This window comes from Vicugna pacos, chromosome 8, assembly GCF_048564905.1.
Source record: "Vicugna pacos chromosome 8, VicPac4, whole genome shotgun sequence".
Taxonomy (NCBI): Eukaryota; Metazoa; Chordata; class Mammalia; order Artiodactyla; family Camelidae; genus Vicugna; species Vicugna pacos.
In genome coordinates, this window is record NC_132994.1 from 27,943,465 (window position 1) to 27,960,955 (window position 17,491).

The window sequence follows — 17,491 nt, forward strand, 5'->3', positions numbered from 1 at the left end:
AAAGGAGGGGTGAGCAAAACATGAAGGAAAAGAAGGTGCTGAGACTGTTAGGTCTATCCTTGCCTTGGTGCACTAAATATATGATGGGGAAATAGGATGAGGAGAGCCAATGCTCGGGCCTTAGGCTAGGCATCAGGAAGGTGGGGAGAAGATTCAGTTTGGGACATGAGTTTGAAGACATCCATTATAACATCCCATTTACTCTGAATTAAATGGGAAGCTACTCAAGGTTTCTGAGCAGGGAAGAGACAGGAGACACCAGTTTTAGGTACTCTAGTACAACATTCTAGGGGAGATGGAGATGTGATGGTAGATGGAACAAGGTGCGAAATATCTGAATAAAATCATGAATAAGGCTATACTAACACACCCGCAAGTCTATATATCTATCTCTCTTCTTCTTGGATTTCTTAGCAAATGAGAAGTAAAAACTAAAATTGCAGAAGTTTAAAAATTAATGAAAACACCACACATCAAACATATAGGACATAGCACAGTTGTGCTCTCAGAAAACATCATACCTGAAATACTTATTGTAACTAAATAAGCATATAATAAGTAAGTAAATTAAACATCTAATTTAAGAATTTATAAAAATAAAAAAATATGATAAACCCAAGGGAAAAGAAATGTCCTAATAAGGTTAAAATAGAATCTGATTTTAAAAATGTGAAATTGGTAAGTAAACACAAAAACTCTTATTTTAAAAGAAAAAAATGAACAAAAATAGACAATGCCTATTACTGGGTAGCAGGAGTTGGTAAACTATGTGCCAACTGTCTGTTTTGTAAATAAAGTTTATTTGGAATACAGCCATATCAGTTTGTTTATATATTGTCTATGGCTGCTTTTGAGCTACAACAGAAGAGTTAAGGAGTTGTGACAGACACCATATGTTCACAGGCTTAAAATATTTACTATCTAGCCTTTAAGTAAAAGGAGACACGTAGCTGTATATAAGCACAACAGCATAAGAAGACAGACACAAAATTGGCAATGTGATAAAGAAAATGTTCAGAAATATATCACAATTTAAAAGACTCATCAAAGAGTACTTGGTAAAATTCAATACATTCCCTTATTAAAACTGTTTAGAACAAATAATTTTCTAGGAAAATATGTTACTAACCTTTATATTAAAAGTGATAGAAAAATTATAATAAAAGCAATTTAAATAAAATTTAAAGGCTAGCTAACATCCAGGCTTCATACTTTTAAAGACTAATTCTAATGTTATTAAGAGACCTTACAGCACAGAAATAGAAGTAAAGCCTAAAAATTAATCTTTTAGAGGTGGTGTAATAGCACTGATATTAAAACCTGATAAAGCAGCAGAAAACAGAATATAACAGAGAAATCTCTTTTAAGAATATTAATCCAAATAGTAAAGAACTGTAGAAAACAGAATTCTCCAATTTATTAAAATAATACATCACAACTAAGTACAATTAAACCATAGAATACAATGGCATTGTACTTACATACTTATAAATACACTTATATTAACATATTTATTAGTAAGTCAAAGGAGAGAAAATATCTGATCATCTCCAGGCTCTGAAATCTGACAAAAGACTACATTCAATCTTGGTGAATGGAGGTGACAATATCGATCTCAAACCTACTAAATTGTGAAACATTAGGATTATATCAGTTAAAATTAGAAACAAGGCAAAGTTGTTTACTATCAGCTTACCAATGTCCTAGACAATGAAATTAGACATGCGAAAATAATAAAAAGTATAAATACTGGGAAAGAAGAGGTCAAAGTAATTATTAGCTGCAGATAAAATAAACATTTCTTTAGAAAATTGAGGACTGATTAAAAACTAACTAAAATAATGATAAAATTCAGAAAGGTGACAGTCCTCAAAATCAGTATCTTAAACAAGTCTTTCTGTATATAAACAATAACTAGTCAGAAATAAAAGTGAAGAAAATATTGCATTTATAAAAGCCATCAAAATCGGAAAAAAACAATAGGCAGCACTTTCATGAACAAAGTATTAAAACACTGCTGAAGGACTTCCATAAAATGAAATGACATGATTGTGGCGGAGATCTATTTGTACACTAGTTCCCTTGCAATGGTCTGCCTCTTGCACTCTGTGAATGGGGGGCAGTTTCATATTACACCCAGGAAGGTTCCGAGGAGGTTCCAAACCAGTATCATTACTATATGAAATAAATTCCAGACAGATCAAAGATTTAATAATAAAAATTAAATTAAATTTTAAAAGTGCTGGAGGAAATCATGGATGAAGTAGGTATGGCTTTTATAAGCAAGACTATAAATAAACTGATAAAATCTCACCATGGTAAAAATACTCACAAACAAAATAAAATCAAAGATGAACTAGAAAAAAATATCTGTAACACATATGACAGAACACGCAACTTATAGAAAAAGAAATTCAAATGGTGAATATCAAATATGATCAGCTTCACTCATAAAGAAATGCCAGTCCAAATAATTATGAAGTTCCATTTTTTGCCTATTAATCTGTCATAAACTCAAAAAATCTGACATTACTTAGTGCTGGCAAAGTCAGATGGAAGGAAGTTATTGTTCCAGGAAATGTTAAGCTGGCGCAATCTCCCCAGTGGGCAATTCAGGACCATTCACCAAAATTTTATATGCGTGTACTGTGTTGATGGATAAATTCCACTGCAAGGAATTTTCCCAATGGACAGCATTTCAACTGCCAAGAATATGAGCAAGAATGTTTACTGCAGCACTGTTTACAATAAAGCATAATTAGAAACAACAGAAGTATCCATCAAGTCAGGCTGAGTCCGTGAATTAAGATAATGTCCACATTGGAGAAAACTTTGCAGCTGTTAAAAGAAAGAATCAGATCTTTCTGTGTTGATTTGGAATGATCTCTGAGACATAGTATTGAGAAAAGCGAGAGACATAAAAGTGTCTAACACAATCTAACACAATTCAATTTTTTCATACTAAAACTCACATGCAAACACATACAATAGTAGTTGTACAAAATCTTCCCTTGAAAGAAATGCAAAAGTAAGAAGCTTTTAAACAGGAGTTTCATTTGGAGAAGTGAATGGAGAAAGATGGTTAAGACCATGAGTTATGGAGCTAAACTTGTTTATTACACGATGCCTGCTGCTTTCTCAAGTGTCAGAACAGTTGTTTCCCACATGGTTTCCCAGGGTGAGCTCTACCTGGAGTCCAGGCTTTGCTGTCCTCTGCAGAGCTGCAGAGGTATAATTCACCTTGTTCACATTCTCTGAACAGAGCATTGGATTCTCCAAGGAAACTATCTGAGATTCAATACTATACTCACTAGATAAAGTGTCTCTACAAATGGAAATTCAACACAAAAGAATACCAGCTGTGAAAAGGTAAAGGGAGTCAGGTGTGTAGTTTAAGAATTGTCTAAGCTTGGTTTCCTCTGATTTTATATTTCCATTTGTCACAGGTGAACTTCCCATATAGGGCTTTATTGTCAGTAAAATTAGAATGGAATGGACAGCTGCTAAGATAATCCATTAGCACACAGAGGGTACTGTATTTCCCCTCCACCCCCCACCCCCAATGAAAGGACATCAAGCTTCCTTCCATGACTTTACGTATCTTTTTCTTTCCCATGACAAGGAAACTCAGTGTGAGCACTTTTTTAAATGAAAAAGGTTAAAATGTAACCACTTCCCAAAGTCGACTTCCAAACTAACACAAACACATGATTAAAAAATGAAGATCGACAGCAAGCAATTAGGAATATTAAAAAACAAATTTGTTTTTTTCTCCACAAGACCAAAAAATATGCAGAAGTAACACAAGACCTTCAGCTCAGATACAAACCGTGAATGAAAGAGCAATATGAAATTGCATAAATATTTTACAGTGACCTTTGTAAACCTTCTGTGGTAATTTATCTTGATGAGATATGCTTTAATGTGGATAATTTCAAATCCATGAGGAAGGAATAACTTAACTGTCATTATCAAAACTAAATTTAACCAGAAAGAGGCAAGTATTTTCTCCCAAATGATACCACTCTTTCCCACAACTACTAGTGAGTAAATCTTTTCAACATTGGAAAAAAATATTATAAAGCCCTCACCTTTGGTAAGTGCGGTTTTTATCACTAAAGTTTATAAAATTAATCAGTGGACCTGCTTACATTGTTTGGAGCATAAACCATTATCTGGCTTATCTTTTGACACAGGAGTTTAGAGATCAAAGGAATATACGTCACCTTCCCTACCCTTTCTCTTTCTCTCTCTTTTAGAGCTCTTATTCCACTTTAAACCCTATCACTGGGACATCTGAAACTGGTCCTCCGGCATCTACACCAAGAAAACCAAAACCTGCATTGTTCTGTCTTCCATAAGACTTTTGGAGGAAATATATCACACCTTCCACCCTGTTCTCAGGATAAGGCTCATTAGCCACTAACAAAATTCAGCTATGATCCAAACTTTTGAGGATAATGTTAAAAATTCTAGGGCCTTAGTTTCAGATATTCTGATTCTGGTAACTGGCATAGGAACAGGTAATGGGGAGCCAATGCCCTATTATATTACTGTTCCCATGATACTTGGTATTTCTTTGCTCTTGACTCAGTTCCTTATCTTCTCTACTATTACTATACCCCAGGGAAGGAAATTCTCCACTCTACTCTCTGGAACTGCCACTCAGTGATCAGCAAACTATATCAACCTTGTTTCCCACCTTGCCTTACCTGAAACCGGACTCTTCCATGGATTCCGTTTCCCACGCCTATCTGTCAAGTAGTGGGAGATGTCTCTCTTCCCTATCACCATTTCCACAATAGTTTGTACTAACCTTTTACAAAAACCTTTGTTCCTTTAAGGTTCAGTATATCTGGCCATGTTACCTGTCATCAAGGTCTTGGAGAAATGAGGGTTGAAAGTTACAATGGATGTACTATACATTCAAAGTTCGTTTTTCAATACAAACATCTCAGTATCACTTGGGATTAAAAACCTTACTTATGTAATCTGTGTGTTTTTAAAGTTCATGCATGATGAAGGGCATCTGTAGTAGTGGCTGTAGCTTCTATATGCTGGATCACCGCGTTGGTGCGGTGGCTTACTCTCAACATGCTGTTCTAGTACTTCCAGTAGAAGAAGTAGCTGCCTCGCTTCTACTCCTCCAGTCTTAACCAACATTCTAGTAAGTATCTAACTTCTCCCAAAATAATTTTTTATATAAAATATACCTAGAATGGTTTGTTTCCTTTAAGGAGTCCTGATTGATAGAACACATCTTTCTCAATCCACTTTAAACAGGTTGACAGCAGAGTTTATCTATCTTGATACCTACTGATCTACTACAGTGACTGGTACGTAGCTTACACTCAGTAAACAGTCACTGAGTAACCACCACTAAAAAAAGTTTCAGGTTCGTGTGTATACAATCAATTCACAATGACACACACTAGCCTACTTCCCATAACCAATTTCCATATCCCATTCTAGCTGTGCTAATTATTCACTTTAACTGGGGAGAAAGAAAGTACCATGTCCCCTGATCCATGTTACATTCCTTGGAAGATGATCTTGGTTCCTACATGAGCTACCCTGGAATTTCTACAACCCAATTACATAGCAACAAGTTAGCATTCCAGAGAGAGCATCCTAATTAGAAAAGAGAACCTTATTTAAAATTGCATTCTTTATATCTATTTGGCCATTGTAAAATAAATGCTGAAATAAAAAATTAAAAAAGTGTGCTATAAAATATCATTTTGATTTTTAAATTTTATCAATATAAAAATCTCTGTATCACTAGGGATTAAAAACCCTATTTATGTAATCTATGTGTTTTTAAAGTGGCTCCCCTACTAATATATTTTCAAATGAGAGAGTAACAATATTCTGATATACATACTCTTCCAAAACAGCAAAATTCTTTAATAAGATGTATAAATTTGCTATAAGAAATTTATTCTATGCTTCTAAAATACATCTTAAAGCACAAGAACTAAAATTACTGCAATCAAAATTTAGTTAAAAGTAATAACAAGAGAAATAAGGATAAAATTCCAATGCTACTTTTTATGTTCCTTAAAAAATGTCTCACTAGAAAGCTCTTTGACATGGGTCATGGTAATATTTTTTGGAAATCATACCTAAAGCACAAACAACAAAATCAAAAGTAAACAAGTGGGATGACATCAAATTAAAAAACTTTCACAAAGCCAAAAAAAAAAAATCAACAAACTGAGAAGACAACCTACAGAATGGGAAAAAAATATTTGCAAACCATGTATCTAATAAGGGGTTGATATCCAAAATATATAAAGAACTCATACATCTCAATAGCAAATAACCAAATAATCCAACTAAAAATGGTCAAAGGGCCTATACAGACATTTTTCCAATGAAGATATACAGATGGCCAACAGGTACATAAAAAGATGCTCAACATCACTAGCCAGTCTTCAGGGAAATGCAAATTAAAAGCACAATGAGATATCACCTCACACCTTTTAGAATGGCCATCATCAAGAAGAGAAGAGATAACAAATGCTGGTGAAGATGTGGAAAAAAGGAAACTTGTGCACTGCTGGTGGGAATGTAAATTGGTGCAGCCACTATGAAACAGTACAGAGGTTCACCAAAAAATTAAAAATAGAACTACCATATGATTAAGCAATTCCACTTCTGGGAATATATTCAAAGGAAACAAAAACATCAAAAAGATATCTAAACCCTTATGTTCATAGCAGCATTATTCACAATAGCCAAAGCATGGAAATAACCTAGGTTACCAACAATTGAACGGGGAACAAAGTGTATGTGGAAATATATATATATATATAGTTTGGTTAATATATATATATTTATATATATATATATATATATATTTACACATACATTGGATTATTTTTCTGCCATTTAAAAGTGAGGAAATCCTACCGTGTGTGATAATATGCATGGGCCTTGAAAGCATTATGTTACGTCAAATAAGTCAGGCATAGAAAGACAAATACTGTGAGATCTCAGTTATATATAGAATCTAAAATCAAAACCAAAATAAAAAAAACAAAACAAAAAAACCCCACCAAACTCATAGAAAAAGAGATCAGATCTGCGGTTACCAGAGGCAAGGCAGAGTGGGGAGAGAGGGGGAATTGGAGGAAGGCAGTCAAAAGGAACAAGCTTTCAGTTACAAGGTAAATAAGTACTAGGGATGTGATGTACAACATGATGATGATAGTTAACGCTGCTTTGTGGTATATAGGAAAGTAGTTAAGAGAATATATCCTAAAAGTCCTCATCACAAGGAAAAGGTTCTTATTTTTCTTTTTATTGAATCTATATAAAATGATGGATATTAACTAAACCTGTTGTGGTAATCATTTCACAATATATGTAAATCAAACCATCATGCTGTATACCTTAAACTTATACAGTAATATATGTCAATTTTTCCTCAATAAAACTGGAAAAAAAAACCCTCTTATGTATAAAAGTGAGGTACATATGAGATTATGTTGAAATGAACACCTGGGCCATGAGAAGTTCCCCTGTGTGGAGGACAATCAATTCCACTTTTCAGCACTTGAATTCTGGTCTTACAGCTTGGCTTGTCCACAAACTTAAACAGCTCCTCACCTCACATAAAGAACAAACACTTAAGAATGTGATTTAAGGTCCTCTCCATTCTGACCAAAATCTACATACCCAGCCTTTCATGCATCTTACCTTCCAGAGACTAAGAAACACTCTCTTTCTCCAAATATATCCACTGGCTTCCTTTGCCCATGTCCTCTTTCTTTTTTCCCTTGGAATGCTCTTTACCCTCATTGCTGCTACTGAAATACAAGACCACTGGCTTAAATTAATGTACTTCTCTTTTGTGTTTTCACTGAACTATTTGTCCTTCTCTCATGTTTTTTTTTTTTCCCACATTTTGCTTTCCTTATATATATTTATTTCTAAATCCTCTGTGAGAATGCCTGTGTCTTAGAGAGACTCTGTCTCATTTGGCCACTTATTTAGAGTGGCACAAGACACTTGGCCAATTGAGTTAAAACTGAAATATTAATTTAGAATTGGATGTCTTATATACTCTAAAATCAGTGTTCTTAGCAGGTATACAATAGTTAATTGAATTACTGTCCATGCTTTATTTTAAAATTCCCCTATTATTGGATATTTATGCTGTCTGTATCGTTTTTTTTTTCATTATAAATAACATGTTGGAATAAAACTCTTGGTATACATTAACTTTTCCTTTTAATCTTTCCTTGGAAAGATTCCCAGGTTTAAGATTTCAAGGTTAAAGGCTCTAAAAAAATGTTTGGCTCTTAAAATATATTATCAAATTTTTTTTTTAAAGGATTGAACTGATTATTGCCACAGGAAATCTAGGAGTGTGCCAAATCCTCAAAACATCTTCAGAATTTGACATTAACATTTTTAGTTTTTGATAATTTATTGGGTTTAAGAATATAAAGCCTATTAAATTTCACAACTTTAATAATTTTTTCTTCCAGTTTGTTGACCTATTTTATTTCCTTTTTTTGTTCATTTAAGTACTGGAATCATCATGTTTTAGTTATTAAACTTAATAAGCACAGGACCTAAAGATGTAGATATTAACTGGTCTGTTGTATTTGTTAGTATTTCCCCAACCTATTTATTGCCTTTTAAAATTCAATGTTATTTTTTGTTGTTCAAAGCTTCAAATTTAAGTGTTGTCTCATCTATTATTCTTTAAAACTGTCATCTTCTTTCCCTTCAAAGCTCATACATAACCATTTTACAGTGTGTCTACTATGTGACAGGCAAATTCTATGTTACCTCATTTAGTACAAAAATCTTAAGATATCATTGCCACTTTGTTTATGACAAATCATAGCTCGAGGAAGTTGAAATGCTATGTCGGAGTGTGTGAATCAAAATTAAAAACCAGGTTTGCCTGGATCCAAAGTCTTTATTCTGAAAAGGCTACCTCCCTTTGAAAACAGAAAAGTCATGCTTCCAAAAATCCAATTAATTTTCTCTGATTTTATTAAAAAACATTAATATTCTTTTGATATTCTTTCTGTGTGGTTACAAACAGCCAGTATAATTAATAAGTTTGCCTCCAAAAGGAAAGGAGGTTGATATGCCTGATGAAAGAATAAACTCTTTGAAGATAACATTTTGCACTTCAAGTAAAAAATAAGCGAAAGGGAGCTATTAGACATCTATTACTGCCCTTACGTAATGTATCATCTATTCCAGGAAGAGGAAATTCTAAATCTATTTGGCTATACTGACACTGGATAGCTGCTAAAGCAGAAATGATTAAAACTATCAATATTAAGTATCAGATAACTTATATTAAAATCAAATTCCTTTAAATTAGGCAAAGGCTACAGCTAACCTACGAAAACAGGAGATGTTGGCAGATCTAGATAATAATAATGTCATAAAATGACATAGCTTGAGAGTACATATTATTATTGGATTTTTCGTAGTGTTCTGATTTGTTTAATGGATATTTCCAGTAATTACATTCATGAGGCTTACTGCATGATAGACCATATCTACCTATAGGAAAAACTTCTAGTATCACTAATGTATGTAAAAAATCGAACCACATCATTGCCCATAAATCAGAGAAGTATTGTACAGGGTGCAGGGGGTGTGTGTGTGTGTGTTTCTGTGTGTAAGAACACCCATCCTAATACGAGAGTGATTAAGGCCTGCCAAAATTTTCATCCCTAAAAGGAAGAATTATTTGACTGAGAGGGCAAATGAAACAGAATCTGAAGATACTAATTCAAATAATTTATTCAACTTACAATTACAATAATAATAAGAACACTAGCTTAATAATGAAAACGTCTGCATACATAATGATACATGTCTATGTATAAATGTAAGCTGCTACTACTCCCTGAAGTATGTTCTTACAGAAAATAATGGTTTCTTAAGAAGTATCTTTGTGGGGGAAGGCAAAAAGGAATATGCAGAGTAAATTTCTAAAAGTAGATTTCCATAATATATGTAATATGTTATCATTCTTAGCGAGTTTCCAAAATAATTTCATGCATCATTTCGCTTGTTGCTCATGGAAAACTCCTAGGATAGGTGTTGTTTACCCCATTATTATTCCATTTGACAGAGGAGAAAGTATGTTTCAGAAATGTTTAGGTGTTTAAGGCCAGAGGGCTTCTAGAGGTGAAGCCACAACCAGAGCTTTCTGTTAGCGTGCCCTCTTGCTTTGGGGCTCATTTGGAATTTCTGGGACACTCCCTTCCCCAGAGAGAACCGGAAGCTCTTTATAGCTAAAACTACTCTTGGGGAACTTCACTTTCCTTTTCCTATTTTCCTGTTTCAGTGGACAATTTGGAAATATAGATGATTTTTCAGCTGGGAGTGAATGTGATATTAAAGATGGGAATGGATTGAGGAGTCCTGAAGTATAACTGGTACTTACTGGGAAGAAAAGACTCATCCCCAGCTGTGGCTAAGGCATGGAAATAGCCTGTACACACACACACACACACACACACACACACACACACACACACACACACACAAACCTCACCCACACACAGAACAGGAGTTCTTAACGGAGTTTCATCTATTATTTACTAGCTACAGTGTGCTGAATAAAACTGTGAAGACAAGCTTTTAAAAACCACACTTGGTGAGTCAGGGATTGAGACGGTTACATTAAGCACTTAGGGGGAAAGCAGCACAGAGACACAGTAGGGATTTAGCTGCCTTTCCATTAACAGGAGTCAGGAGTCTCCCACCACAGCAAATTTACCTTCTAATTTTATTTTAATGCTTTGAGTACTTAATTTCCCATTTTTCAAAAACATAAGAAATATCTCCTATCATCATGGTAATAGCTTTCTTAGTACTGCCAGAATGTTAATCCATTCAAGTTCAAAAGGCACTTCAACAAATAAGGACAAACATATAACTTGCACTGAAGAATAATCTAAAATTCTGGATCTTTGAGAAAACATTTAGAAAGATTACCTTTTGTTATAAAATAACTTCCACTGTGGAGAGGCCAACTGTTTTGAATCTCTCTTTAGGAGAAAGAGGGATACAGTTTGGCTAAAGTAACGTTCCTTTCTTTTACTAAAACAAACAAACAAAAAAACTCAAAGCCCTAAAGTCAGACTGGGTTTGATATGTTTGCTTTTGAACAAACAGGATGCACTGTACTGAAGGGGTAGACTTTAGAGTCAGACTGGTTCAAATTACAGCTCCGATTATTACAGGGGAGTCTCTGAGAACTTTATTCTGTCTTCTCAGTTTCCTTATCTGCAAAATAGGGATAAGAATCTTTCAAGGAAAGAACAGTGGTAGAGATCAAATGAGAAAATTAAAGTGAGAACATCACTTACGTTTGTCTCCAAGGAACAAAGGCAAAAAAAAAAATTGATTTTGGGGTACCTACTATCAGCTGAATACTGTATTAAAGAATATAATGGTGAACAGGACAACATCTCTTGAAAACATGTACTTATTAATAAATGTCTGTGGAATCCATTCAGGATCAAAATCAGGTATAATAAAAATACCTAAAAGAGATACAATAAAATGGCAAAGGATTTTCAAGTCTACTCAACTGTAACTTTCCATTTCTCCACTTTTTTTTCAGCATAGTGATCTGTGACTGTGTGTTTGGTGACACTGCCTTAATTAAATAAATAAATATTATTTTGAAAATGTCTCTACATAAATTATTTCTATATGCTTTAGAATATTTCATGCTATATTTGAGTTACTAACATAGATGCTGTATCAAAAGATAATAACAGTACTAACCCACATCATAGGTTGTTGAGAGCACTGAATGAGTTATAGAAAGCAATGAAAACAATGCTTGGTACGAGTAGACTCGATAAATACTGAATATTATTATTATAACAATTAGACAATAAACCTGCTTGATGTAGAATAGCAATAATTCTCAGAACTGAGAGGTACGAAATAACCAGAAAACCACAAGGTGGCTCTCAAGGCTTGGCTTTTAAACACAATAGAGTTCTGTATTTTCAAAGAAATGAAACAAGACTCAAGAATGCCGACCTGACTTTCCAAAGCCGCTCATAAATTCATAGTTAATAAATAACTGGAAGAATGCAAAGCTGCATAATAAGCGGTAGGTAATAGAAAATTTTATAAAGCAAAAAAAAATGAAGAAAATGAATAAATTTTGTAGTTAAATTGAAAGAGAATATGACATTCAAAACAACTAGCATCAGATTATCATAGTCAGAATTAAAAATACCAATAGATAACAGGGAAGTTTATAGCACAACCCTAACAACTAAATACGTAAAATGGCACATAAGGTGGTAAACGTGAAGTTGCAGAGCACAGTGTCTGGCAGCTGTTCAGCAAATATCAGTTCAATCTTATGTTATACATAGAAAATATCACTGTCAGATTGTTTTATTTGAAAATTTATTGTTTATAACTTTAAATCAGGGCAAATTTTTCTGCAAAGGGACAGAGAACGTTCTGGGATTTGTGGGCCATATAATCCCTGTATCGACTACTGATTCTGCCCTTGTGTTTAAAAAAAGCAGTTATGGAAAATAAAGGAAGGGTTTTGACTATTTTCCAGTAAAATTTTAATTATAAATTGCCACCTTTGGCCCTTGGGCTGTAGTTTGCCCACTCTTGATGTAAATCATTATTTGGTATAATTAAATAAAACCCTCTGTAAATCTTGGAACACTATCAATACCCAAATTACCTAGAGATGTGCTTCTCAAGCTGAAATGTGCATAAACCACCCAGGGATCAAGCTGAAATGCAGATTATGATACGGTAAAGCTCAGGTAGGGCCTGAGGTTCTCCATTTCTAATGAGGAGACAGGCTTCTCAAGTCCTCTGAGCACATACCGAGTAGCAAGGCAGCTGTTCTGAACCTTTTTGGTTTCAGATTTTACATATTCAAAAAAGAGCCTTTGTTTATGTAAGTTACACCTGTCTCTAGTAATCTTATAAATTAAAAAAATTATCTGTTACATCTTTAAAAGAACAATAATCCATAAGATGTTAACATATTTTATAGAATTTACTGCATTTTATGCTTTAGCTATATTTTCAAGAGCAGGATTAAACATTACAATTATAACCAGATAGAAAAAAGTGATCATTGAACACGTCATGCATTGGGATTCTTTCAAAGTCAAGAAAAAATTCAAGATTATAACAGGATAAAATTACCTTTTTGAATATTGAAGATCATGGTGCTTTCCTATATAAAACATCTGGTATACCTGGCACATTATGTGATTTAGTTCTTGTATTGTAATGTCGTTTGCTCCCTACCTGTTTTTCTGCATGCCCATATTCAGGTCCTTGAGTAGGTAAAAAGTAGGAAATCTGGCCATTATTCTTTGCTCTTTCTATTAGAGACACAGCTGTTCTTACAGTGGCATTTCGAGCATGTACAAACACCATTACCTAAAATAAAGAACAGAAGTTTATTTAATACTCAAATTCATTCAAAGATGGCTTAATACTAGTCTGGAAATCACCCTGTATAGACAAATGTTAATTTTTCAAAATAAAACTCCCAGTTTATGAATTCTCCAACATTTGATTATTTTAGAACAAAGTGTATATATAGGATAAAGGCAAGTTAAGTAAAACTCAATAAACACAGCTTTATTTATTTTTAGCCTATAAATTGGCAGAGATCAGAATAAAATTAATGGATTATATAAAATGTGGAGTTTAATTTGTGCATTTCTCTTTTGAAGACATGAGTCATTAGCATAATCATACATTATAAGGACAGAATATAAAAATATACAAAGAGTCTTATTTCATAGTCAATGAAATTGCTAGTATCATAAAGATGTTTAAAGAAATTGAAAACAATAAAGAACGTTCTTCCTTGGACAAAATCATGTCTAAAAACAACCATTTACAATAGAGTTCAGGGGACTGCTGGCAGTGAAAAAGCTTCCAGAGAGGGATTTGGAATTTTCTGTTGTGACATACCTTCCTGTGGAATTATTCACAAAGTGACTGTGGAAATCTGAATTAGGGGGAAGTTGAGTGTCTGGATGCTTTGTCAAGAAGTGGAAGAAACTCTTTTCAGATACAGTAGGCAGGCAGAATGTGAAGGCAAATTAAGAGAATAAAATAAGGGAGTGACTAGCAGTCTGCATTTGCTGACTATCAGGGCCTGGCTTCTCTCCGTGATGCTTCTTCTTTGGCTTCCACTCGCCCTGCCCCTCTCTCCACAGCTCAACCCCAGCCTCCCCAAAGAGCCTTTACTAAATTCCTAATTCTTGCCTCTCTTCCCAGTATCCATATTCTTCTGTCAATTATGTTGTCCTAGAAGCTGGAATTTGGGTGTTATTTGCAGGCTACACATTTAGAAGGACATGCAACAGATTATTTTTAATCAGGGAATTACTAGGCTCAGCAAGCTGACCTGAGGAAGACAAGATCATTTTGAGGATGGACGAAAGTGCAAAAGGGACGGAGGCCGGGATTTCACCAGAAAGGGGACAGAGTGACACAGCTCTAGAGCACGTGCCGTGTAATTAACTCACAGTGATCTTTTTTTTTTTTTAACATTTTTTATTGATTTATAATCATTTTACAATGTTGTATCAAATTCCAGCGTAGAGCACCAGTTTTTAGTTATACATGAACATATATATATTCATTGTCACATTTTTCTCTCAGTGAGCTACCAGAAGATCTTGTATATATTTCCCTGTGCTATACAGTATGATCTTGTTTATCTATTCTACAGTTTTGAAATCCCAGTCTGTCCCTTCCCACCATCTGCCCCCTTGGCAACTACAAGTTTGTATTCTATGTCTATGAGTTTTGTCTATTTCTGTTTTGTATTTATGCTTTGTTTGTGTTTTTTTTTTTAAGATTCCACATATGAGTGATCTCATATTATGGTATTTGTCTTTCTCTTTCTGGCTTACTTCACTTAGAATGACATTCTCCAGGAGCATTTATGTTGCTGCAAATGGTGTTACGTTGTCAGTTTTTATGGCTGAATAGTATTCCATTGTATAAATATACCACATCTTCTTTATCCAGCCATCTGTCGGTGGACATTTAGGCTGTTCCCATGTCTTGGCTATTGTAAATAGTGCTGCTATGAACACTGGGGTGCAGGTGTCATCCTGAAGTAGGGTTCCTTCTGGATATATGCCCAGGAGCAGAATTCCTGGGTCATATGGTAAGTCTATTCCTAGTCTTTTGAGGAATCTCCATACTGTTTTCCACAGTGGCTGCACCAAACTGCATTCCCACCAGCAGTGTAGGAGGGTTCCCCTTTCTCCACAGCCTCTCCAGCATTTGTCATTAACCCACAGTAATCTTATAATTAACTCACAGTCATCTTACAATCAATCCATAGTAAAGTTGTCAAGGGGAATGTTTCACATATGGGATCTGATAAAACTCACAGTAGAACAAAACCTCAGATAACAGTCATTCAAGAAACTGGAATACTTAAATAACCAATATTCTTTTAGGGTGTATTCAAAGTAAAGGAGAGTAGATAATTTGAAGAAGAACAGACATTCCTCAATAAAAATCTCCCAAAATGGAGAAAATAAAACAAGCATTGTAAGTCACCTGAAGATGTTTACCGTAAGTTAATCACAGCCTTCGAGGCTATAAAGCTTGAGATTTCACACTTTATCAGAGCTCTAACTTACTCTCTGATACTAATGCATTCTGAAAAGAAACATGATCATAAGAATATTTTAATGAGTACAATAATAAAATTTATTTCAGAAAGTTTCATGGATACTTAGAAAATTCTTTTGTTTTCCTTATTTTCAACTTAAGAAAACTCAAATCTGATTTTTATAGGCTCTATAGCTTTCTGGGGAATTATCCTTACCTCATAGGATGTCAAAAGACTGCCATTTAAGCTCATTAAGATATCTTCATAATTATTGACATAGCTGTCTAATATTATGTTAGATAGAAAATCCTGTTAACTATGCCCCGATGAAGCTTCACCAATTCAGAAGCTGTCAAATTCTACCATCCTGTCTTTGCTTTTAAAGGGTAAGGCAGATTTTTTTCTTTTATATAAATTTGATCACACACAAAACTTTATCCCTAATATTAAATTTTACAAAAATCTCAATTAAAATGAAGTTACTTTTTATTTTATTAATTTATTCATTCATTCAAGCATTTCTGAGGTTGCAGTCACTACCAAATGCTGAGAAAACTGCTATGAAAAAGAGACAAGGTCTCTGCCCTCACGGAGATGAGAATAGTGCATGATGGATTAAATAAGCACAAAATAATTTTTACTTAATATAGATTCACTGGCCATGTATTTGTAGAATACTGTTAAAAGGAAAGATATGAAAATGGATAAGACATGGTCCCTTCTTCCATACAATTTAAGGAGGAAGATAAAACTGTAGACATAATTTAGGAAGCTGACCTAGAAGATGGATGGAGTGTGGATAACACAGGAATGCTAAACATGGAGCTAGCTGGTCTCCTTCCTTCATCCATGCCAAGATATTTACACATACTTATTGTGTGCCAAGCAGTGGACAAAACACCAGGGATACAATGATAAATATGTTCCGAGGCACCAAATTGGAACACTGCTATTATGGCAAAAAACCCACTAGGAATCCGCACCACCTGGCTGTAGAAGCAGGGTGCAATCTAAATGGAGGAGTCTACAGCAGTATATAGAGTATTTATCCTTCGTAATTTTAGTGTGTTAGCTTGAAGAAGTAGGTTCTCTTTCAAAATTTCTTACTCTGACGCCCAGGGACCACTTCATCAGAATCACTGCTGGGGCTTGTTAAAATCGATTTCTGGATCCTCCTCTAAAACCAAGTGAGTAAAAATATGTAGCAATGGGGTTTAAAAATTCGATAATTAACAACTATTGGGATCACCACTGTACTACTACTGAGTGAAATTAGTTAATGATTACCACCGACTTAGCTTTCATCTTCTAAGACAAAAGAAGTTTCAAATAAAACATAAATAAAACCACCATTACAAAGACCCCCTAATAACCCATCTTTATTTACCTATACATATGAAATATCAGGGGTTATTAGGATCTTTTACGTAACCAGTATAGCCCCAAGAAAATTTCCCAGATGGGCTAGGATTTTATAATACAACCAAATTTCTGTTCTCCATAATTCAAATGCCACATTATGTAAATCCTCTGAAAATAACAGATATGGAGAACATACGGGAAAATAAAATATGACCCTAAATCTTCATTAATTATTTCAGTTTGACTTGTCAACTTATCATTTTGCAAATTATTTTCTACTGCAGCCAAGAGAAATATTAGTTACAACTTAAAGCAGCAATTTCTTTTTATTAAAGAATCCATCATGTCTTGTTCAGTAAAATAAACTCTTTTTTTTATTAAGAATTTTCTGTCTAGAGGCTCCAACAGCAGCCATTACAAGGTTTTGGGTCTCTATAAACATACTTGATTTTATGGTTTGTTAATTTGGTTAATTAATTTAAA

The 17,491-nt window shown here is 34.1% G+C and overlaps 1 protein-coding gene across 3 annotated transcripts in view; it reads right to left on the reverse strand.

Annotated features, from left to right (window-relative positions):
- The window catches only part of ASCC3 (activating signal cointegrator 1 complex subunit 3), a 301,819-nt gene that overhangs the window by 123,279 nt on the left and 161,049 nt on the right, over positions 1-17,491 (reverse strand). For all 3 annotated transcript variants that reach the window (XM_015235974.3, XM_072965658.1, XM_072965659.1), the window contains one exon: positions 13,303-13,437. In XM_015235974.3, the coding sequence (XP_015091460.2) occupies positions 13,303-13,437 (135 nt within the window). The remainder of the gene's footprint in view (positions 1-13,302; positions 13,438-17,491) is intronic.